This window comes from Podarcis bocagei (genome assembly GCF_964188305.1).
Source record: "Podarcis bocagei genome assembly, chromosome: 3".
Lineage (NCBI taxonomy): Eukaryota > Metazoa > Chordata > Lepidosauria > Squamata > Lacertidae > Podarcis > Podarcis bocagei.
The window spans coordinates 55,120,696-55,144,400 of record NC_138127.1 but is presented as its reverse complement, the minus strand read 5'-3'; the positions used below and the strand labels follow the sequence as shown (position 1 = coordinate 55,144,400).

General features: G+C 39.9%; 1 protein-coding gene and 1 long non-coding RNA gene across 18 annotated transcripts in view; one reads left to right on the top strand and one right to left on the bottom strand.

Annotated features, from left to right (window-relative positions):
- The window catches only part of ARID1B (AT-rich interaction domain 1B), a 358,734-nt gene that overhangs the window by 24,842 nt on the left and 310,187 nt on the right, over nt 1-23,705 (bottom strand). For 10 of the 14 annotated variants that reach the window (XM_081187405.1, XM_081187413.1, XM_081187414.1 and 7 more), the window contains 5 exons: nt 22,992-23,137; nt 10,773-10,879; nt 9,863-10,021; nt 3,279-3,488; nt 1,980-2,184 (listed from right to left, as the gene is read on the bottom strand). In XM_081187405.1, coding sequence (XP_081043531.1) covers nt 1,980-2,184; nt 3,279-3,488; nt 9,863-10,021; nt 10,773-10,879; nt 22,992-23,137 — 827 coding nt within the window. The remainder of the gene's footprint in view (nt 1-1,979; nt 2,185-3,278; nt 3,489-9,862; nt 10,022-10,772; nt 10,880-22,991; nt 23,138-23,705) is intronic. The other 4 variants (XM_081187415.1, XM_081187407.1, XM_081187411.1 and 1 more) reach the window with 3 other exon arrangements.
- On the top strand, nt 3,495-21,137 carry LOC308583472. 4 transcript variants are annotated; one of them, XR_014006236.1, is made up of 4 exons: nt 3,495-8,724; nt 10,395-10,480; nt 15,713-15,822; nt 20,421-21,137. It is a non-coding gene; the product is annotated as an uncharacterized lncRNA (long non-coding RNA). The 4 variants fall into 4 exon arrangements; XR_014006237.1 differs by having other exon boundaries at nt 15,713-15,894; XR_014006238.1 differs by lacking the exon at nt 20,421-21,137 and having other exon boundaries at nt 3,495-6,817; nt 8,607-8,724; nt 15,713-16,023.

The following is a 23,705-nucleotide window of genomic DNA, read 5'->3' as shown; positions in this document are numbered from 1 at the left end:
AATTAATTTAGGAAAAGAATAAACAACACTGGAACAAAAAATCTTAGGACACTTAAGACTTAGTTTTATTATGGCATATGCTCTTATGGGCTTCAGCCCACTTCAATAAATGAACGAAACGTTACCCTCAGTTGGCAGACACACATACATGCAAACACACATGCATGGGCACAGAGGAAAAATTGTTTTTTTAAAGCAGTGGTCATGTAATATAAGGGGTTGCAGTAGGTCTGTGACACTCCTATACAGAGCCCAGATGTATATATGATAAGAACAGTATACCCCATTCATAACAGCAGCCACTGTGATAATACTATCTTTTTACTGTAATTTAAGAACTGTAGTGGGAAAGAAATCCAGAATACTGATTAAGCCCAAATTGAATAGAATCTACTTTACTGATAACATTTTGGTCCAGCAGTTTCACACTGGAGCCTCTGCGTTAAGTCTTTTTTGTTGAAGGATGTTAACTTTGACGATGCTGAGAGGTCAGCAGTGTAGTGACATGGGAAAATGAAATGTTCTCCTGCTGGTTTCTGAATGTTGAGATTTTTGTTGTCAGATTTGTGTCCAGTTTCTCTTGTGTAGAAACTGACCTCTTAGTTCTAAACAGGCCACAAAAGGGAATTGTGGCAGGTGTACACACACACACACACACACACACACACACACACACACACACACAGTTAGAATTCCTGTTCCATAATTGCAGTCATGGGATTTTTGTCTTTCACATGACATGGTATGTTTTGACTCCACAGAGTGGGAAGTAACGAAGACAGGATGTTTGTGTTACTGTGTTCCGTGAAGTGGGACTATTGTCCTTTGTCCTTTTTCTCTTTGCTGTCTGTTGCTAGAGAGAGAGAGAGACATGTGCTCTGTGTGTTTATATGTAAATAAAGTAGATTAGCCAAAATGCTGAGTTGCTGAGGTCTGTCACGCACGATGCGCAAACTCTGCGGATCCCTAAGTGTGCCAGTGTCGGTTGGCATCGGTCAATGTGATGTTTGGGCTGAAGAAAGCTTATGAAGCTCCAGAACAATCGACCAGGAGGGAGGGAACATGCCAGTTGGGCATGTGTCTCTGCCAGGGCCCTACTCGAGTGTAGGCTGAACTTCTGACACACACACCTCACATATAAATAATACTGAAGAAGGAGTAGATAAGAGCCACTGATCATATGGGCTGTTGTTTTTAATACTATCATCTGGGGGGAAAACCTGGGGACCGAGCTCCTGTGTCAAGCTATCTGTTGCTAAACCTGGCCTCTGCATTTCTTGTAACTGTAAATAATATATTCTGAGACATTAGCAAACAACTTCTACAGTGCCAAACAGAAGCTAGCACTAGTCCTCAAAGAAAAAAAACAAGGGCTGATGCCTCTGCCACCCACCTGTGCTCTTGGTCTCTTTGTTCCTTGCCCATGTGATCTCTACCATCACAACCCTCTCACTTCCTTCTGCATCCACTAACTGCTCCCATTCCTGATTCCTCCCTGTCTTTCAACTCATCTCCCTCAATATCCTTTCCTCATTGTTCTGACATATTCATTATTGAAGCAACCATTGTTCCGCCTTCCCTCAGCCCTCTATTCCTTCTTCTTCTTTTCTGCCAGCTCTCATTCACTTTCTCTGCCTTCCCCTGCTGCTTTCTCTCTCAAACTTCAACCTACTGTACGTTTTTGTTCCAGGGTCTTCCCCTCCTCTAAAGTGCAATCTTTGTTGCCTATCACCACCAAAAATGTCACCATGTTCTGTACAAATGATGAAGTGTAGGTGAACACACAACATATTTCTGCAAATGTCAATATGAAAGCATATAGGTTATATAGGTTGCTGAAGATTAACAGAGGGGCTTGATAAATTCAATAGGAATATCCCAATCAAACAGAGGCTCTGGAGGTCTAGAGCAAAAAGTAACTACGTCTCCCTTACCCTTTAAGAAAAAATGACCAATGTTCCTGCAGTTCTTCTGCTTACCAGGAGATGGCGGCTGAATCTTAGGTTGTTTCTTGGTATCTCCCGTGCTGAAGACTTCTGGAGGGGGCTCCTCTCCTCGTTCAATCTTGCATTCAAAGGCAAACAGGTACTGGATATATTGTTTTTTCAGGGAGCTGGCTGCGCTGCTTGAAGTGCCAACATTCAGGTTGGTTGCCAGCTCACGCCACTTCTTATTTTTATTAACCTAGCATAAATAAATAGCAAAATCAGTGGATTGAAACCAAGTGGACTGATGAAAGCCAGGAGACATTTTAAAAAACACAGCACTTAATGCCTTGGTTTATTTGTTTTATTTGCCTCTTTTAACTAATGCTCATTACTCCCACACTCATTTGTAACACACAAACAGCATTTACACTTATAAAACCATTAAAGAACCTGTTGATAGCTATACAAAACACAGTATCTTCTGCCAGGCATCCCTTCTCTACTCTTTACACTTTGGGGAGGGCTGGGGCTTGTAATGTGCAGTTAGCCAATCTATCTTCCAACTAATATGTACTTATTCGTTCACTCTGGCACTCAAACAAGCATGCAGACTCCAATTATAAACAACAGTTTCTAAAAACTAATTTAAAATGGCAATAATAAAGCCTTTTTTCACTGCTGAAGTGCTTTGACATTGATATAAAAAATAAAAACGAAAGGCCGTGTCTCTTCTAAAATAGCCACTAGTTGAAGGATCATTTAGCTAGTAATTCCTAATTCAGGTGCTGTAATGCCAGGGCTTCTTGTGATGGAGATCTGTGGTCTCTTTGCAGAACAAAATATACAGTCAAACAAGATTCAAAATGAATTATAACCAATTTTGAACATACTAAGGTGATTCAGTGAGTTTCCTTATTGAAAGCCTTACATATGGTGGCCGACTAGAATGAATCTTGCTTTATGCCGTACGATATCAAAGCCTGTAAGTCTTAGAGCTGCACAATGACATTTTTCTGTGCTTGTGATGAGAAAGAAGTGTATACCATGTGAATTCTTGCAAACTAAATTCCAATACTGCTCTGAAACACAGGTGCATATGACAAAACAGACACTTGTGCATTTTTCACAGAAATGGTATACTGAGATGTATCGTCTATAGCTGTAGTGGAAAGACATAATTATTATTTATAGTTTCTAATATCTATATGCTAGCCAAGAAAATTCTTACGCACATATGCTTAATAAATCCAGAATAGCCCTGGTTCTTAGACCTGGGTGCTGCTAACACAGCGGTCTGACTTCACCAGACAGATGGATGCCAACGAACACCAAGACATAAGAATTTCTTACCTGTGCTAAACCTCCAATCTCCTTAACACAGACATACAGCCTGAAAAGATCTAGTGGCTTCTTGCCTACAGCAGGTAGACTGGCCACAGGCGTTCCCCTCTCTTCCATGAAGTTGAGATACCGATCCACCCACATTCGGCGCTCTGGTTCGTTTCCCAGCTCATACATTTTTGTGATCTTCTCTCCAGTTGTGGTAGACGAATTTGATTTCTAAAGCAAAAGCATTTTTTAAAAAAGCATTGGGGTAGGGGGCAAGAAGGGAAAAGATAGTAAGAAACTCACAATGGTGACAAAGAGAGGATGTTAAACTAAAGCTATCACACAACAGGCAGGAATGAAGGCTACTAGTTCAGGCACATACAATACATTCTGTCCACATGCTGCAGTTTGCTCATCTGATTTGGTAAAACAAAGGGCCCAAACTCCCCCTTTTATTATTTTTTATGTTTTGCCCTTATACATGAACTTTGGATCTCAGAAGGCAAGTTTCTGATGATGCCTCAAGTCATTCATAACGTACTTTCATTAAGCTATATGATATAGGAGGAAAAGAAAAAAGATTGCTTGGAAATTCACCTTAAAATGAATGCCACCAGATATGAGAGTAAAGAGCTAAGGGTGGGAAACCTACACTTCTGAAGAAATAATCGTAGAATGGAACAGGTCAAATCAATTTTGCCAAATCTGGTTTCTTGCTATATCTGGCTAAAAAGTTGGTAAAAGTAAGTCAACACGGTTATTAAAAATGTTCTCACTCAATTGCAGTGCATGAGCTGTCAAAAGTACCTTTTATCAGTTTTCTAGGGTCTTCCTATGGTCTTCTGAGCTCAATTCTAATTCTGTGTTGTTTATGAAACCCTAACTGTCTCGAGTCATTCAAACATGACATATCATTTCTTCCCCTACATCCCTTTGTACCACCTGCATGTGAAGCTGAAGGGGCAAAAACTCTTTAAAATGATGACAGCAATAGTTGCTTGATGTTGGGGCAGTTGCCAAGGTCTCATCTTGTTTCACTGACTTCCCTGCTTGGGATGGAGTCCATTGTTTTTAATTAACCAAATCACCTTGGCTCTATAAAACTTTTTTGCTTTATATACAAAATTCTCATTTATTCGCAGTGATGCTTCTTATGTAAAGTTGTTGGTCACATTCTGAAATAAAGGACAGTATCAATTTGCTTTTAGCATATTTACCAAAGGGACACTTATTAATTACTTAGGTTGAATTGGGGTTTACTAGATGCAAATGGAGGGTTGCAACAGGAGAATGTGGCACATCTTATTGCCTTTCCTACTGCTTAATTTAGGAGGATATTAATTCTTTATCAACTTTGCCCTTAAAAACAATTGCATAGTAAGCTATTTTATTGAATTTTTAAAAAGGCAAAAAGGGCTATAGATATTTCACATATATTCACAATATCATTTTGGATACGTCAATATATTTGGAATGCAGGGAAGCAAACAAAGAAATGATTTATTGTCCCCAAACAACTAATTATTGCAGCCAACACTACTATTGTTAATTATTTTTTATATTTTCTTACTTGTGATTCCACATGCTCAATACTTGCAGCACATGTTATCCCTTAATAATATAACCCTTAATAATTTTTCACTCAGCTGCCATTCCAATTGCCTATTACAAGAAACATTCAGACTTAATGGCCAAACAAAGGTTTTTCAATTTTACACAGTGAAATACTTCTTCTTATAAAGCTATATCATCAAAAAAGGGGAAGTAGTTTACCGTCTTTTCTTTGCTGGGCACTTGTACTGTCTACATAAAGAAAAGTCACTTTTCAAAGAGATGGCAACAGGCCACAAAGTGACAACATAATCTGAAAACATTACTATTTACAGAAGGAAAGAAGGGCTTCTCACTGCAGGAGCTTTCAGGCTGTCAAGCTCAGTGAAGTGGGTGCAATTTTCCTCTAAAATGAAATATTAACTTCAGAAGAATAAGGAAAAAATCTTTCCACAGAGGGCTTGATTTCTGCTGTCTGCACCCCACAGCTAAAAACATTAAAAATTTCACATTTTGCACGTGCAACTGCTTGGTCAAGCACAGATTACAGAAGCTTTGTATGGCCAGATTCTGCCTATAGAACATACTTCCTTCAAGTAAAGTTTTATACTTCACAATTCTAATATTTATTGCATTGTAAAATCGATAAACTATGAACTGAAGTCAGTGCAAAAATTAAAGCGGGAGTAAATAGTAAAAAATAATGAATGTAGCCTCAAATGGTTTTGTTGATGTACAGCAGGGTAAGTAAAGTCATTGTGCTGGTATTAAGTTAACCAAAAGTACAGTATTGCTTGATGAAAGCCTTCTGAAACAAGATGAGTAAATAATATAATTTCTGTATCAGATGTGTGTTATCCAGTATTTAAAACATTTGTGACTGGAAAAGTATGCTGATGTACGTGGACAGTAGTTGTGCATTTATTATTCCAAACCTGTCTGTTCTCAACAGTTACATTGTAGTGAACATTTGTTCCCATGTGTTCATGCAACACACCTCTGCAAGCATGTGCATCTAGCAATAAATAGTCACAGGTGAACTATAGCAAAGTTCAGTGCACATCAAATTTTGAGTGCCTGAAAAATTCTGAAGACTGCATAGCCTTCATTGGGGGAGCATTTACCATCCTGTAATTTGTATATGTTATTGTGCATGGCCAAAATCCATAGACTATCTTGCATATATCTGGTCAATTTCCAGAATGGTAGCTAAACTAGTAATTGTTTATTATAACTATTATAGTGTTGTCCACATTTACTAACTTATCTCTGTATATCTGGACATTAATTGAACACATGGGGTATTGTTAACATTCCTTGGTGATTGCTGGCTATCTTACATGTTCACTCTAAGTTATATATTAATGGGGGAAATGACTCTCATTGTGTGAGGCAGAATCTGTGTACACAGAAAGGCTGTGTACGGCAGAGGCCCCTGGAGGGAAGCAATGTGTATCTCTTCAAATATAGGAAGATACTTTATATTAAGACCAGGTGTAGCTTAGTATTGTCAACACTGACTAGCAGCAGCTCTCAGGTGGGAGTCTTTCCCACTTCTACCTGGAAACACTAGGGATGAGACCTTTTGCATGCAAATCATGTGCCACTGACTAGCAGCCCTTCTCGGTATGCCTTCGGGGTACTACAGATACTTGGCTTTGTATACTGATGATACCCACAGTGAAGAATTTAAGAGTTCCGAATTTGTGTGCTCACACACATATTCTCTCAAATATGCCATTTATTGCTATTCTATTTATGTACACAGAGTAAACATAAACTGATCCTATTAACAGCAGAATTGAAGATACCCAGTTTGAAATTCTCTCAGTAGATAATTACTCAACCCAGTGTCTTCATATTTTCCTGAAAAGCATGCCAGCTCTAGAACTCACTCTCTGCTAGAAATATGTGAAGAATCTGATCAGATGTTTTTGGTATCTTCCAGCCAATTGATATAAAGAATACAAAGCTGCTATCCTGAACACCCAGATCTGATAATTGATAAGGTTAGTAAAATCTGATAACCAGATAATTTGGTAGCCCAAATATATCTATATAGTTTAGCACCCTGATCTGAAATTTGCTTCTTTGAAATAATTTTCACTGAAATCAAAGGATTATGGTAAAAGGAAGAATATATACCTAACCCAAGTTATTTCTTTTCTGGTTCCTTATTACTTTTAAACTCAATCAAATCATAGATATGTCTTCGGAAAAAGTTTTACAATAAATTCTAAGAACTATATCTGAAGTGTTTACTCTAAATTGAAAACAGAAAGGTAATTACTCCCACCTTCTCTATCCCAAAAAAAATCTGAAATGGTTCTCTTTAATTTATGCGGAAACAAAACATGCATTTCTAACAGGCTCCCCTGGGGATGAATAACAGCTTAAAGAACTCATGAATACATATTTACTACCGTAAAGATGTTCTGCATTTCCAGAAATATTTAAAAAGACTGTCTATGCACTTAATGCCTCTCTGTGCCCATTTAAGAAAAAGTAAAATACTCAAGAAAATACAATAAATTTCTTCTTTGTAGAGTTGTCCATTTAGATAAGCATTCAGGCATGGCCAGTTTTGACATTAGAGGGAACACACACCACCATATGCCTTCTGAGACTCAAAGTCATTGCCCTCTTTCCCTAGTTCCTCTCTACTTTTGTTGATGCTTTCACACTAAGGGCTACGAGCACATATCTCCAAAAACCCTCCAGAACATAATGCACTTATTTAAAATATTAGTTACCTTTCTTTTTCTTTTTGCATGTGACTTTTGTGCTGGTATTCATTTTGCCCACTGATAAAAGCTTAGCAATCTACTGTTAAGAGAAACAGTTTGCCTGGAAATATTGTTTTTCATTTTTGGGACACCGGATTGTTTTAATCTTCACGAACCAAACCAGATAAACACATGGCTGTCATTAAAAGCAGCAGCTGTATGTATATCAACCGTGACCTTTTCCATAATGTCTAATACAAAGTTGGGGAACCTTTTTCAGCCCTAGGGTATGCTATCCCATAGACAACCTTCTGGAAGTCACGAGTGTTGTCAAAACAAAAGTGGGTAAGGGTCACAGTGGGCACCCAAATGTAGACCATATATCACACCCACCCCAGCCCAAAGCAATTAGGCTTAAAAGGGGAATTCTAGTTTTTACATGCCTGATTGCCAGCGAGAGTGATCTTAATGGAGATTGCAGCTGGGTTGATGGAGACTGAACACAGCCATTGTTTGGCACCGCACCAGCAGGAGGCTATTTTCAAGTCCAATTGCAGCAGGTGAAGGTGGTGAGTTTGGGAAGTGGAGCTGTAGTGTGTTCCTTCTGGTGTGGCAATTAGGCTTGAGAATAGCCTTCCTGTGGCTCCAATGGAAGGTTATTTTCAAGCCTGTGTGTGTGGTTTGGTTGCGGAAGCCCCTCAGTTCTCATCTGGTTCATGGGCTGGCAGCTTCCCACTAGTACATGTGCCTTAATATAATCATATTCAGTGTCTCTCTGCCAATGGCCACCAGTGATATGGAGTGGTACAGGGAAATGCAGAAGACTAGAAAATCGGGGAATTGGTATGTCCTTGTATTAGACAGCATAGAGGTGGAAACTAGATCAAGTGCTGCTGTTTTGGGAGTCAGCTGCATGTCTTTTTCTAAGTTTGGATCAAGTATTTGTCTGATGAAATCAGATACTAATAAAATATTTTTAAACAAAAATATCTTCTTAGAGATCATTCCCCCCTCCAAACCCTTTATACAATATTTTCTCTTATTGTCTTCTGGAATTTTCTTTTCCATTAAGGTGTCCTGGTGAAAATTAGGATTTAACTGAAGACCCTTCAGTATGTTTAGTGATCATTGCAACTGATGACATGAACATCCCATTCTTCATGCTGTCAGGACTCCAAAATTTATTTAAAGTAAGTTATTTATTTGTCTAACGAAATTGCAGTGGTTAAATAAAACATGTTAAGATTTTAGGAGGAATTCAACATTATGATCGTTCTGTCAGCGAAAGCACTTTGGGTTGCTAGATGGAACAAATTCCCCTCTCCTCCCCTCTGCATTGTTCCGGGGTGTGTGTGTCTCCCAACCTCCCAGAGCCAATCTGGGTCGGGAGCATGGTGGGTACAAGAGGAGAACATGGGGTGGAAGCCCCATTGCATTAGCAGGACTTGTGCCGGCTTCCACTAGAACAATTGTTTAGTTGAATTAAAGAACTGTAGAATTGGAAGGGATCCCAAGGGTAATCTAGTCCAACCTCCTGCAATGCAATTTGAATCCATAGCAGACCCTGCTTAGGTTTGAAAAATGTGCTAGCAGTTTTATTTCAGCATCATCCTATTCAAAATCATTTTGTGTTTAATGAACAAATACTTCTGAAACTACAATGCTATCTGAAGACTACATGTGTTTTTTAAGTGCAAGTGGATACTGTCAAATTGAAAAAGTAACTTTCCTGTAATGTATAAATACAATTTTATCCTGTATAATATTTTTATGACAGCAAACAGGTTTGGGTATTTGGAGATTATGATTGCTCCAAACTATAATGTACACTCAGAAATCACCCAATTCCTCAAGAAAGGAGAGTTTTATTCCTGTTTTTAGATGGTAATGCTACTCAACACCCAAATGGGGGGGAAACAATTTTGCAAAGAGTTTGGACCCAGTAACTGAGACAAAATGTCCTTAACCAACACAGTTAGCATGCTCTGTAAGCTGATGCATTATGAGAAATATGTTTTCTTCACAACATCTGCTGTATTACAAGAAAAGCCAACTTCTGTGATATACATAAATTTAATCTTCTTTTTATATAAAAGGACTGGACTAAATTTTGCCCTCAGCCAAGCAAGCTCTGTTCCCCCCTAGAACCGAGTCAAACAATGAGCTGCAGGAACATAACTTAGGGCAGAATTTAGCCTCCTCTGTCATTACAAAGAAAGAAAATCCTTTAGTGGATAAATAATGAAGGAAAGAATCTATAAAACAAACAAGCAAGCATTAAAATATAATAAGTACAAAAAAACCAAAACAAAAGCCAGAGCCACTTACAGGGCTTGATGGAGTCTTTGGCCAGCCTGGGCTGCCAATGCTATCACTTTCATCTCCATGAAATGAGGAGATGCTAGCAGAACTTGGGGACATTGGGGAAGGGACTGGCAGGTTGCCTGGGGTTGGGGGCTGTGAAATACCCTGAGAGATGTAGCTATCCTGTGGTAGAGGAATAAAAAAAGAGGACAAAGGCAGGGCAAACTTTATTAAAAATGAAAAAAATACATCCAGTTTAAACAGATTGACCATTTTTTTTTCTTTTTAACTATATAAAACATAGAGAGAGAGAAACACACAGAGACACACACAGAAAACACATATACATGTAAATAAATAAATATATAGATAGATAATACGTAAATTATCAAAACGACATTATTATATAATTTGGAAAGTTTGCTGGATGCTTGGCTGAAGTCGCTATGCCACCATGCTTCCCTCAAGCTAAATGGAGTATCAAGCATGGGTTTCCCCTTATGAAATAAAGAGAAAAAAATAAATAAAGCTGTTCACCTTATTTTTATCAAATAAGGCAGGAAAGCAAAAGTATGCTGCTGCTGAAACGGCCAAAACAGGAAGCTATAACCGAAGATAGAGGAAATGGCTGTAAGTACCAAGGTAAGACCCATCCCCGCCCCCCGCGCACCCAGTGGCGTAGCTCAATTTCCCCACAAGGTTTTCCATATGTTCCCTTGCCCCCGCGAGTTACAATGCCATAAGAACTAGTAACTTTCAGATCCACACAATGAGGGGAAGAAAATAAAACAACATAAAAAAACCAGATTGCATGTGAATGGAAAAGAGCATGCGGGATAGAACAGAAAAGGGCAAGCTCAAATCAGAGAATGAAGGACAAAATAGCAGAGTTCTGCTGCGCCAAACCAACATCACATGCAGGTGAGGGAAGTACCTTTTTGCTCTCAAACTGAGGAGGCCCATCTTCTTTTCCATCTGGCTTGAGAGGGATGGGCAGTTTGGACTCGCCTGGAGTCATCATATCTGCAAGACCCATAGGGGCTAATCAAAAACAGGAGGTACGATTTAGCATCAAGGTTGACTTCTCGGTGTGTCGAAAACTGATGATACAAGAAACTGGAATATATCAATACTCCATCTTTTACAGAGGCTGAAAAGTCCTTTAGATCTCACAAGTTAAGTGCTATATGTGCAATAGGAGAAAATGTCTCCAAATTAGTACACCCACATAATCACTCTACAAACCTGAAACACAGTTTTAAGGTCTAATTTTAATATCTAATTATTGAGTGACTCACTTTAATAACTGACAGCAATATAATCCAAACCATACATGCTTGCCATGGTAATGCTGAAAAATTGCGGACAACTTCATTAGGCACCTCTTGGATTTGTGGAGTAACAAACTATGTTTGATTCTTAAGTCACTTTCTCAAGCACAAATGTTTTCATTATGAAAAGCTACTTTGGTTACTAGCATTTTAGCAGTCACTATATAATGCATACTTATTATGCAATAATACAGCACCCCAGAGTATCCAGGCCCAAGGATGAGTTTGTAGCTACCTGGAAAGGGGCAGTATAATAGAAACTGATGATTTGGTTTCATGAGAGCATTTTCAGTGCCACCAGTGCTGGAACAGGTTCCTTTGTACTTTCATAGATGTGAACAAGCACCAGTTGACTTATGGTCAATTTGGATGCTTACTTCATAAGTTTAGGGCTGCCATACGTCCAGAATTTCCTGGACATATCTGGGAGTTGTCTGCCGAAAATAGCGTCCAGGGGAATTTTCAGAAATCTGTTAAAATATCTGGGAAAATCCGGGCATATGGCGGCCCACATTGGAATTTTAAAAAACCCAGCTTTTGTCTAAAAAAGCTCAACAAATTTGCCAAAAAAGCTCAACAAATTTTCACTTTTTGAAATAAGGCAACCTATCATAAGTGGGAACGACAAACACAAGAAATACTCCTGCTTCTGTTTCCCTCTTAATGTCCCCATCACTGATAAACAGATCTTGCAGGCGGAGTTGTGTTCTGACCCAAACTCTTGTGCCCATGGAACTCCTTTATGGGTCAGATTCATGTGGCAATGTTTCATATATGACTTCATTAGTGGAAAAACAGAAGTGCGAATGATTCTCACATCAGCTGTTCCAACTAATAAATTAAGGTCTGAATTGGCCCTTGTGGTATGTTATCTGAGTACCACAATAAAATCTGTATGATTACACTATAAAATATCACATAATATTTCTCTGAGCCTCTTAGTTGCCAATTCCCAAGCCTACAACCTACTCAACTACATTCTTCAACTTGTAAATTATTCTGTAGATCTGTTCTGTGGCCGATGTGGGTATTCAGCTATTTTCCTTCTTAAAGAAGTCAGCTGGGAACATAGCTGAATGCTGATCATTCTTGTTCAGATAAGAAGAAGAAGAAGAAGAGAGATAACACTTATGCAGACACTTTCCAGAGGTGTGCAAAAGAAATGTTCATTTTCTTCTCATTGTTTTGAAGGTGGGAAAAGTGCAGTATTGAGCTATTGTCACATTTTTCCTGAATTTCATGTTTCAAAGCCGAAAGTCAAAAGAAACATTCAGATCAATTATGTATATTGTGTTTTCTCTGTACAGTATAAAACTGTGTGAACAAACAGTGCAAGCTCACACTGTGGAATGAATACTTTAAAAACAACAATTTCTAAGGATGTGCCACTGGACAAGTTACTGTAGTTATATGTTGTTCTTGTATTTACATGAAAACCAGTAAAATTATTTGGGGAGGGGGGAATAATTTCTTAAATTCTCAGCCTACCAGATCCCAAAGGTTTGAATGAGAGCAAAACATCTTAATGATGTGATTCAAGAAACATCCCTTTCAGCATTCCCTGTCATGTCTCAGCCTTTTCACTTCTCTCTAAAATGCCACTACACAAATCATTTGCCTTTCCCACTGCTTGATCCCCTCCTCAAATCTGTACATGGTTTCCCATACCCTCCTTCATCCAGGTTGGACTTACCTTTATAGGTCTCCAAAACCTTGCCTAAATCTTTTGGTCCTTTATTACCAATTATTATACCCTCCAACTCTACCATCGTCAGTTACCCAAATGTTTCTTACTCTCTCATCTGACTTCACACATTTCCCCTTGCTGTCCCCATGCATCAAAGTCCCTGGTCAATATGTGCATAGTGTCATCTCTCACTTTTTCCAAGAGGCCTTTGCTTTAAACTGCTGCAAGGCAATTGCAGATCTAAGATTCAGATCTAAGTCCTGTTGAGTTCAATGGGCCTTACTCCTTGGTCAGTGTGGTTCAGATTACAGCCTAACCGTATACACGCTCAATTGGGAATAAGCTCCCCTGAACTCAGTGGGACTCATTTTTGACTGGACATGTGTAAATGATTGAATTGTAATATTTTAAATTTGCTGTTTACATTCCTTCCGTCCTTCCTATTCTTGTCTCTGCCTCCCCCAACTTGGTCTATTTCCTACTATTCTAGAATACAAGCCTTGGGGCATTTCACTTTCCCCCTTAAGAATTCTGCAGAGTACTATGTATACAGTTGCCACCGTAAGGGGGGGGGGGAGAGAGAGGGAGAGAGAGAGAGAGAGAGAGAGAGAGAGAGAGAGAGAGTATTCTTAAGAGTATTTGCAATCTCCATGGAATATACAGTGGCTAAACCAAATTTTAAAGTATAAGCATTTTTGAACATTTTTAGTTTCTGCTACATAATAGGTAAATATTATTAGTTGAACTTCCATTTCTGTTATTACCCTCCAAAATAAAAAGAAGCCAGCAGATCTCAATGCAGTCACAAATGTATGTGAGCAAAAGGAGCGCCACATTTGGTATAGAACATATAGCTAACTAAGCTCAACACCTTTTTGTTAACTATGCAAAATGTGTTTAAAAATAGTAGACGGGGAAGGAAAGGCTAAATAAAATATGATGGATATTGCAGAATAATAAAAATCTAGCCTGATTATTATTGGGCTGCTTTGCTTTTCTGTAAAATGATAATGCAGTGTTTTACTCAGCAGCCAACATGTGGGAGAACAAGCCAAAGGGGAAGGGGGGAGCTTTAAAAAAACTTCACAGATTGCCCACTACAAAATGATTATTGCACATATTCATGTATTACTATGTTTTAGAAAATAATTAGTTTTAATTACAGCAGTGAGAGAGCAAGCAAGACTCTGGCGAATAAGCTGGCAAGCTTCATGGTGCTAATTTGCTAATATCTTTAGCATCACATCACTGCAGGTTGGGAGAACGGCTCTGCCAAAAAACCTACCCAGCCATGTGCCGCACGAGTTTACAGCTAACTATATACTCAATACTCATCTCTGAACTGCCATAGGCTTATTTGTAAGTCGCTGTGGTGCGTTTGTAGGCCAAACAAGGCATTTGAAATATTGTAATGTGGAAATTACTACAGTACTTGGCTTTAAAAAAGTAGTTTCAGTCTTGTATATTTAAAAATGGGAACAAGATGTCTATTTCCAAACAATGCAATAAGTGAGAAACAGCCAGTGTTTTTTATGAATGGAAGTAAAATGATAACAAAGCAACCAAAGAGTGACTAAATGCACAAGGTCATCCAAGTTGCATTTCTGACCTCACCCATTTGCTCTGGAGACAGCTGTGGGACTTAGGGCAGAAGCAAAAGACCACTCTACTTGTGGCCAGCATTTTTCCTACTTGAATTTAACTGCAGTAGTGGGAAGTCTGAATTTGGTTGCCAATTCACTAGCTGCAAGTTTGTGTGATGCCATTGCAAGCTTTCTGAATGATGCTGGAGTGGTTAGGTTGTGCAGAACAGCAGTTTGTGCTAGCAGTGAAATCTTCAGGTGGCCAGTTCAGCTGCCTGAAGAAAGATTTTGCAAGGGTGATAAAATCTGAAAATTGTAAATAAAATTTTGAGTGATTATGATCCAGAGAAAAAGGCTGGGGTATAGAGCATTTGACACGTACTTCTTATGAGCTGCCCCAATCAAGCAACAGGGTGTATAAGAAGCCTTCCATGTGCGTTACTGGTGCAGATTCAGATGCAAATCCAGTTGCACATCAACATCTGCATTGCATTGCACAGGACTAATTGCTCACAACAACAGCTGGATCTAAGTTACCATGTCATCTTGGGAAAGAAGTACTACTATAGTCTTTTGTGTAGCATCCATAGGTATTTCTTTATCCTTTGTTGAAATGCTTTGTAAAGACTTACAAGAATGCTTCCAAGGGATTTGCGGCTGGTATCCCTTTGCTTTCTAGTCCAATGACAAACTGAGGGTATTATTTTGACCCCTTTTCAAACAGTGAAAGAACACTATTGTCACAATTCCAGCAAATTAAGGCACGTGCGTGCGCACACACGCTCTCTTCTCCAGTGACCCTAATGATCCTGCCCACAAACTACAAATATATAAAACATTAAAAAGAAGAAGATAACAGTGAAATCTGTGATTGAAAAAGAGTTGCAATGTAGAGTGAATAGGTTCCAAGAACTAGCCCCAGGCTTTATTATAAGAAGTTGAAAGTCAGAATAATTTAAAAAAGAAAATATGGGTCAAGGTCCTGTTCTAGCTATACACCACACCAAACTTAGCTCACATGTGAGTTAAACTGCAGTCGAGTATCTTAAGACTGTCCTACAGTCAGGGATCTGTATTCCTGGGCTAGATGCCATGCTTGTCCTATAGGAGAGGCAATGGTGATCAGTCTGTGGGAAAACAGCCCACAGCAAATCATTAGGCTGAATTTTGGATTCTTCAGGAAGAGCCCAGGTCGGGACTTAACAATTCTGGGTCCAATCCACCAGAACCAGTAAAAATATTTGATTACATTTACTTCCCCTTCTTCCTCCAGATGCTGCTGCCTAATGCAGTCAGACTACCAGCCTAGCACTGTCCTCTCCGACTGAGGAAGGAGTCCCTTTCAGTTCTCCTAAACAAGACCGTTCCATCTGGGGATTGAAGGTACAACTGTCTGTGTGCAAACCATGGGTGCACTACCACACAATGAGTTTAAAGTCACAACAACCTGGTGAGGTAGTTTGGCTGAGAGATCTGCCCAAGACTACATGCTAGACTTCGTATAAACCTATGTTCCAAGCAGCCCAGTACTTTAGCTGCCACCGACCCAATGTGGTCTTAAGCCTTTGTAAGAAAACGTTTGGACGGTTTGTGGCCTTCGATTTTAACTGTGATTCTGTGCCAAGGTGTTTTGGGTTGTATCAAGTGAAACGTGGAAAATCACACCCTATCTGCTAGAAAAAGTAAAGGGTTGATTTGGCTTTGAGGCAGGAAAGAAAGAGAGGTGAGTGCTCATTGCTTTGTTTAAAAAGGGGGGTTGGTGGGTGGAATAGCTCATGTCATTTGGTCTTGTGGACTAAAACATACAGAAAAAGCAAGGTTGCTGTGAGGAGAGTAAATGTGTATCTGCAGCAGAATCTAACAATGTTACACACACACCTGCCCTTTATTTTAAAAGGGACAGCCTGACCCAAAACTTTGCTGGAGCTCCAGTTCAGGCATATATTGAATGGAGCTGTATGGGACAGTTTTGTGCATATATCATTTCAGCTCCTGATATCTGGTCCTTGCACAAAGGCTCACTTTAAGCCCAGTGATATGAGCTTGGCAGCAGAGCTCCGTATCAGAGTATATGCCCAGAAATACCCCCCCCCAAACATTTCTGCAATGTAAGGCCATCTTTAAAAAATGGATTCTGAAGTCTGAATCAGTAGGAGACAGATTATGCAAAACTGCATGACTGCCCAGAATAACCAGCTTTTCACAGCAAAGGATCACCGTGCAGTCACTAGTTTCCCCCCTGTGTCTGGAACAGCTTCATTTGCCCAAATGTGACTCTGTGCATGGATAGCCTACCACCGTAAAAGACTGAGGATTTCTGCACTGTATATCCGAGGGTACACTGAGCTTTGGTTTGAGGCAAATGGCTGCAGAAACTGCAAATGTGCTTTGGTTGAGACACAACTGGATTGAGTGGCAAGAAAACCATAAGTGTAAATAATAATAATAATAATAATTTTAAAGAAAAAGTAGATGGAGTAACACTTTTTGTGCCTGCAATAAAAATTGATCATAAATACCTACTTGCATTACAGGTATATTCACACACACTTCGTAATATTACACACTGCACTACCATTTTCACTAAAATTCAAAAATGAAATTAATATCCACCATTGTTAACAAAAAAAGGGGGAAGCCTTCTGTTCATCTGTCTTTTTGAAGAAATTCCTTCACTGCTTTCTCCTAAACCCCCTCCCCCTGGCATTATAACTGAAGAAACAGTTGTCATATTCATAGTCACACTGATTCTATTTAAATAATTATTTGCTCACTGAAGCCTGTTACACAAGGGAGGTTTTCTTTCAGAGCATCGGGGCTCTACACTAGTTAAGAGACATTTTCTGTATCTGCCATGTTTTCTTAACGGAACAGGGAGATGGCTGAAATGACAGTCATCTAAATCAGTGTCTGCAACACTGTTTAAATTCCACTGGCAGAGCTGCAACTATTATCTTTTGATTTTTCTGTTTCCTGCACCAGAGCTACAATTTGGGGCAATAGGGACCTCTCTGAAAATGCTGGTCATCTTTCCTGTGCCCATTCATAGTACATATGGGCATGGGTGGTTATAGGACAAATGCCGGTTTCAGGTTTGGCCATGATCCTGAGGACTATGTTTCTACATGTAGCTGAATCTTTCTATAATGTGCAGCATGTGCTAATAGTGGTTAAGACCATTAGCCCAAAGGGGGGGGGGATATACTGGACTAGAACTGGTCTGACTCAGGTTGTGCACACATTGCTGGCTTAAAACAGATCAAAATTGTTCTTTTTTGCTGTGTTTGCACATTACTGTACATGTCAGCAGACTTTGATGTGTATCACAGTTGCCTGCTCAATGTTCACACCACTGAGTTGAGACGGGGCAAGTATGTCTTTACCTGATGAGCAATTCTCAATTTGTATTGAAGCTGTGGGGGTGTGTGCACGCATCAAAATGCAATATTTGGTGACTTTGGGCCATTCACTATCTCTCAGCCTAGCTACCCCCCAGGATTGCTGTGTGAATAAAAGGGGGGATGGGGGGGGAGAGAACCTTGTACACCATCCTGAGCTCCTTAATGAATGAATAAGCTTGGGAACAGGGAGATAGGGATAACAATTTTCTCAGATCTTGATGGAAAGCGACTTGATTATATACATGAATGATGGCAAAACTTATATTTAAGTTAGTTTCTGGAGATGAAACCAGATATACAGAATCCATAGAGTCACCACTTAAAAGTACAGCCAAGCACCACCATGGTTGAATCCTGGAAACTGCTTTCAATGCTAAATTCAATTGTAGTACATAAGTAATAATAAATAAAGAGAGCAATTTAGATTAGGGATAGAGTGGCCTTCCTTCTTCACTGAATAATTTCACTCAAGATCTGGGGGACTGAGGCTTCCAGGCAGCAGGTCATGCTATCTAGGGAAGCTTGAGCTTAACATCTCCCTCTCCTCCCACTTTCTAAAATTCAGCACTGAATAAAAGAGGTGGGCAACTTGTGGCTCTCCCTATGCTGCTGGACTCCCATCAGCCTTAGTTATCTTGGCCAATGGGCAGGAATGAGGTGAACTGTAGCCCAGCAACAACTGGATGGCCACAGCTCCCCTACTCTCTGGTATAAAAGTTTATCATATAAGTTGCCCGCACCCACATGCCAAGGCAGTTATCTAGTGCCTTCAGACACATGGCTGAAGCCAGCATTAGCATCCTTATATATGCTTGGAAATATGGGAAGTGCAGGGATGGTAATGCTGGGCTTCACCAAATGACTAAAGCCAGCAGGCAGCTGCCATATAGGACATTCTTAAATGGCTGTCATGAGGCTCCTGCTTGTCTGAATCTGCCCTTGTTTCTCATCATGGATTTGGTAAGGTAAAATAGCTCACCAGTAAAATATTTTCAAACTATGTGCACCAGTACCATTCCTTATAATGATGCTAGTATATTTCCTTGGAGCACAAAAAACTGTAATGTTTTGTGATGCTGTGCTTTCACAGCTGATGAAATATCCTCCTCTCAACACTTCCTGATCAGTGGAGTATGTTAAGTCGTTTTGTGGCTGTAATTTGTGTCTTTAAGCTAGCTGTACTGTGTAGAACAATTTGCAGAGTACACATCATAGGCCCCTACACATCACATTATTTATAAATCTACTTAAATTTACTTAACTTCTGGTTAAATGTAAAACATATGCCAGAAATTAGACTTCTGAAGCTTAGTTTATATCAGTGTTTCCCCACCTTTTTTGGGCAACGGCACACCTGTTTAATCAAAAAAATCTCGCGGCACACCACCATTACTGCCCCGTGACGTCAGCGCGCAGCGTCACGCCGGGAGGACCGCACGAAAGTGAAAGTTTTCACTTTTTTTCCCTCCCCCTTGCCGGGGAACCTCCAAGCTTTGGGGGTGGGGGTGGGGAGGCAGCAGAGCGAGGGACTGAGGGACGGCGGCAGCTGAGGCGGCGGCGGCTGTTGTGGTGGTGGCGGCAATAGCGGACGGAGGAGGGGGCGGCGGCGGGAGTTGCTGCTGCTGTTGTTGCTGCTGCTGCCCGGACATGCCGGCCTCCTCCTCCTCCGCTGTCTCGCGCTCCTCCATTTGCACGCGCTGCCCCGCCGCTCGGCACCACCACCGCGGAGCCGCCCCCGGCTCGACGCGGATCCTCGCCGCCGCCGCCTCTCACCGCCCGACTCGCCCGCCTCCCTCCCACGGCACACCAGCCGATGTCTCACGGCACACTAGTGTGCCGCGGAACACCGGTTGGGAAACACTGGTTTATATGAACAGATTCAATTAATTCTATCCCATTAAATATTTGGTACCCCAAGATTGCTTGTCCCATCTCCACAACTAAAATGATGGAAGCCTTTTTCTGTAAATGATATCAAGGGTACAGAATTGCCAGCTGCTAAATCAAAGTTTACACTTCAGGGACACTTTTGAGCAAAGTGATCCTTCTCAATTGGCCAGAGTCAATTCAACAACCTGATATGTGATCAAAATGTGCTCATGGTTTGGAAAAAATATTTAATTGATCTGCCTAAGTTCAATCTGAGCCTTGACCCTGCTAAGATTTCAAATGCCCTCAGTGATTCTGGATGAGCGCTATTGCAACATACATTTTTGCTTACTTCAGTAATTTTTTAGGAAGGAGATAAACGAAGACATCTACTATATGCCTGTGTCATCTTTGAACATGCATGTAATAGATTTTATCAGCAGTTACTAAAAAATCATGAAATAAGTTAGATCTACAAGGGGGGAATAATTTCTTGTGGTAAAAAAAATAGAGAAGTTACAAGCTCGGACTTCTGGAAAGCAACATAAAATTATTTTATTTTCTTGTAGTAGACTGAGGGTTGGAAACTGGCTGTGGAGTTTTATTTAAAATAGAATGAATTATTGTAACATAGTACATTTTTCTGGGTTGATTGCATGATCTTGACTATGATTGCTGGTTAAAGCCATTGTTTGTCTGTTCTTTTTTTAGGGTCAATGGCTGAAACAAATAAACCACAACAAGCACTACTACCAGTGCATGTACTATATTTTTACAGGACACACCATGGATTAATAAATATGGAAGTGAAAACCTCAAAAATGCATAAACCAAAAATAAAAAAGAAATAAAGAAAGCTCTGATACATGGTTCAATTATTTTAAAAATTCAATATTTTGGAATGCAGAACACAATAAAAATACTATGACTACTCCATACAAAAGACTGCTAGGATAAATGATTTTGCACTGAACAGATTTCCACCGTATGAAATAACGAATGGCTGAATTATCTGAACAAAAAAACCCCTCTGTGAATCTTCCTTTAAACTGGTTATTCCTTTGCAATACATAAATCTTCTTAGGCAGGGCACTCTGCCATCTGTTTGTTGTTGGTTATTTTTCCAGCTCTGGGGGCCAGAGTAAAAGGGGCAAAAAATTACTGCTGCTAAACAGCAAGCCAGGATTTATAGTGCAGTTTCAATGCTCAAAAGTAATTTTATTTCATCCAGGCAGACAAAACACATTACTACATAACCCAAACACAGTATTACCTGGGACAGCTCTGGTCGGGGGAGGGGGGGAGTAAGCTATTATCTAATGGCCTGTTCAATAGATTTTTTCCTTTTCAACTGAAGTAAAAGTGTGCTGCATGGGCAAACAAACAACCTCCTGCCTAACACTAAGGGAAGCAATTTTATTTTATATTTTTTAAAAAATCTCCCTGATTAACAATCTGTATTCTTACCCTTGCTGAAGACACAGCACAAAACCATTATAAATAAGACATGTGGGAATACCTCTGCTAAACTGTTGTCTAGAGAGTAGAAAAACAGGTATAATGAGACTCTAGGACAACAATGTGCATTTTCAGCTGTCAGAAAAAGAATTAAACGGGACCAATGTTTGGTAATCAAAAACTTTAAAATGTTTAAGAGAGCTGGGTGGCTGGTTGCGTTGTGGAGCAGAATCATAGAAGCTGTACATGTTTTCAATATGTGTATGTGGGGTGGGGGAAACCCTCTGAGTTTTATTACAAGGCAGTTAATTTCACAGTCGACATAAACATGCTGCTTAAACAACAGGTAAATCATCTGAAAGATAGAATGGGGGTGGGAAGGCAGGGGGGAGAGATAATAATATCTACCAGCATGTAACACTTTGGAGGAATCACTATAAACAGTAAAGACAGAATCAGCTGGTTCTCACATTATTCTTTTAATGAGGAAATGATTGTATTCAAGTGCTCCCCTGTCCCTTTTGAAACTTAGGAGAAGACTATAGGCTTCTTTCCTCCAGCAGCCAAGTAGAGGCGGCAGCAGCAGCAGCAGCAGCAGGAAAGGATTGCTCACTAGCCTTACTTTGGGCTCCTGGAGAGGAGAGAGGAACCAAAACTGTTGCAAGAAGCAGGAGCAGCAACCGATTTGTTTTGTTTTAAAAGGTAACTGAACTCCATTTTCGCTGGCACTGGTGTCCTGAGCAGATAAGCACAAGAAGCCATTGCTAGATTTGCCTTAAAAAGAAAAAGAAATCTAAAGGTGCTGCTGCAGAAAGCAGGTTAGTAACAGTGGTTCCTCTCTCCAATAATCATGACATAATGTTAAGAAGTCATCCGCAACCCAGCAATTAAACCCAGTTACTCTCTCTGTCTTGCATACACATTATACTTTTTTGCCATCCATCACAGCAATACATGGTTGGATAGCCTTGCCCTCTATGGCTGTATCGTACTAAGTCACACCCGGAGTAGTCCCACTGGAATCAATGGTCTTGTTAGTAATGACTAACTAAAGTCCATTGATTTCAGTGGGCTTATTTGGAGTATGACTTAAATGTAATTAAAGGAAATCTAGTTACTATGCAATTGCACACTACAACATATTCATGAATGTAATAGTTGGGGATGGGAATGAGAAAAGAAATAATGTACTGCTAGGGAGAACGGTTTGAGTCCACATCAAATGCAAATGAGCACTTGAACAATCCCCTCAACAAACAGATCCCTGGCATGGTATTCCTGCAAAGAAATATAAATGGAAAAAGACCCTTTGTTAATTTTATTTGTTAAGTCTATTTTTTTGTCTATTTCAGTTTGTGAACATAATTACTGGGACTTCCAGAGAGTTATACTTTATTCTAAACACAGTGAGTGACTTTTGGTACCTTGTTGGTCAGGTTCCTAACCTAAGATGATGTCAGTTATGTTGCTTAATTACAGCTGCACCAGCCTCAGAAAACTTACTACATTTTAAACATGTCTTCTTTCAGACCTGTCAGTTTTCAAACATGCCATGTTCACATTTTCAAGGAAAAATAGAAGACAACCTAAGGCTGTAACATATGCAGGATTTGATACAATAACAGGAAACTCCTGTTTTAAGGAACACAGAACCAGCTGCACAGGAGAAACCCTTTGCTCCATCCAGTACAACCTAATGTACTCAGAGGTAAGTCCCACCAGGTTCAATAGGGCTTACTCCCAGGTAAGTGGATATGGAATAGGAGCCTTAAGGGTGTCTACCTTGAAAAAAACAGCCGTTCCTGAAAAGTTACCAACCATTACCTGTGGAACTGTTCACCATGTTAGGTGCCATGCTGTAAGGAGGAGCTTGAGGGTTCATCAGGCTTGAGTTGTTGTTCATTGGCTGGGTGTAGGGAGAGCTGGATCCCATAATGCCGCTCTGATTGATGACAGGAAAACTGCCTTGCCTGAGTGAAGAGAAAGCACACACACGTGCACAAGCTCTTATTATGTTTCTTACTGCACAGGACACTTTGGTTAGTCACAGAATTCATACTTTAGCATTCACAAACACCTAAGGAAGAGGCAGCCAGTTAGTCTTTGCCTGCATGAGGAGGGGACCGATTTGTTGGGAGCTTATTACTGAATTAGTAATTAACATTTTGGGGCTCGTTCTACAATCCAAGCTACAATCAAGTACCATGCAGATCTTTAAATGGAAAATACATGTTAATTTAAAATGGACACAGCCTAATATTATATGAGGTTCAAGTCATTGTGTTGCTGACATGTAGAAAGTGATGGAAGCACAGGAAAGAGAGAGAGAAGTGCTTGCCATTGGTATACGTAGAAGAAGACGAAGAAGCCAGGGCTAGATAGCTCTTAAAAAGAAAAGTTCTTTTGATTCCACTTTGCCTACCATACTACAAAAGCAAGCCATGAAGACAATGAAACAAAAATAAAAAAGCAATGGAAAGAGATGCAGTTACACAAACTGAGTGGAGCTATAACACATTAATCCAAAATTGTTTTAAT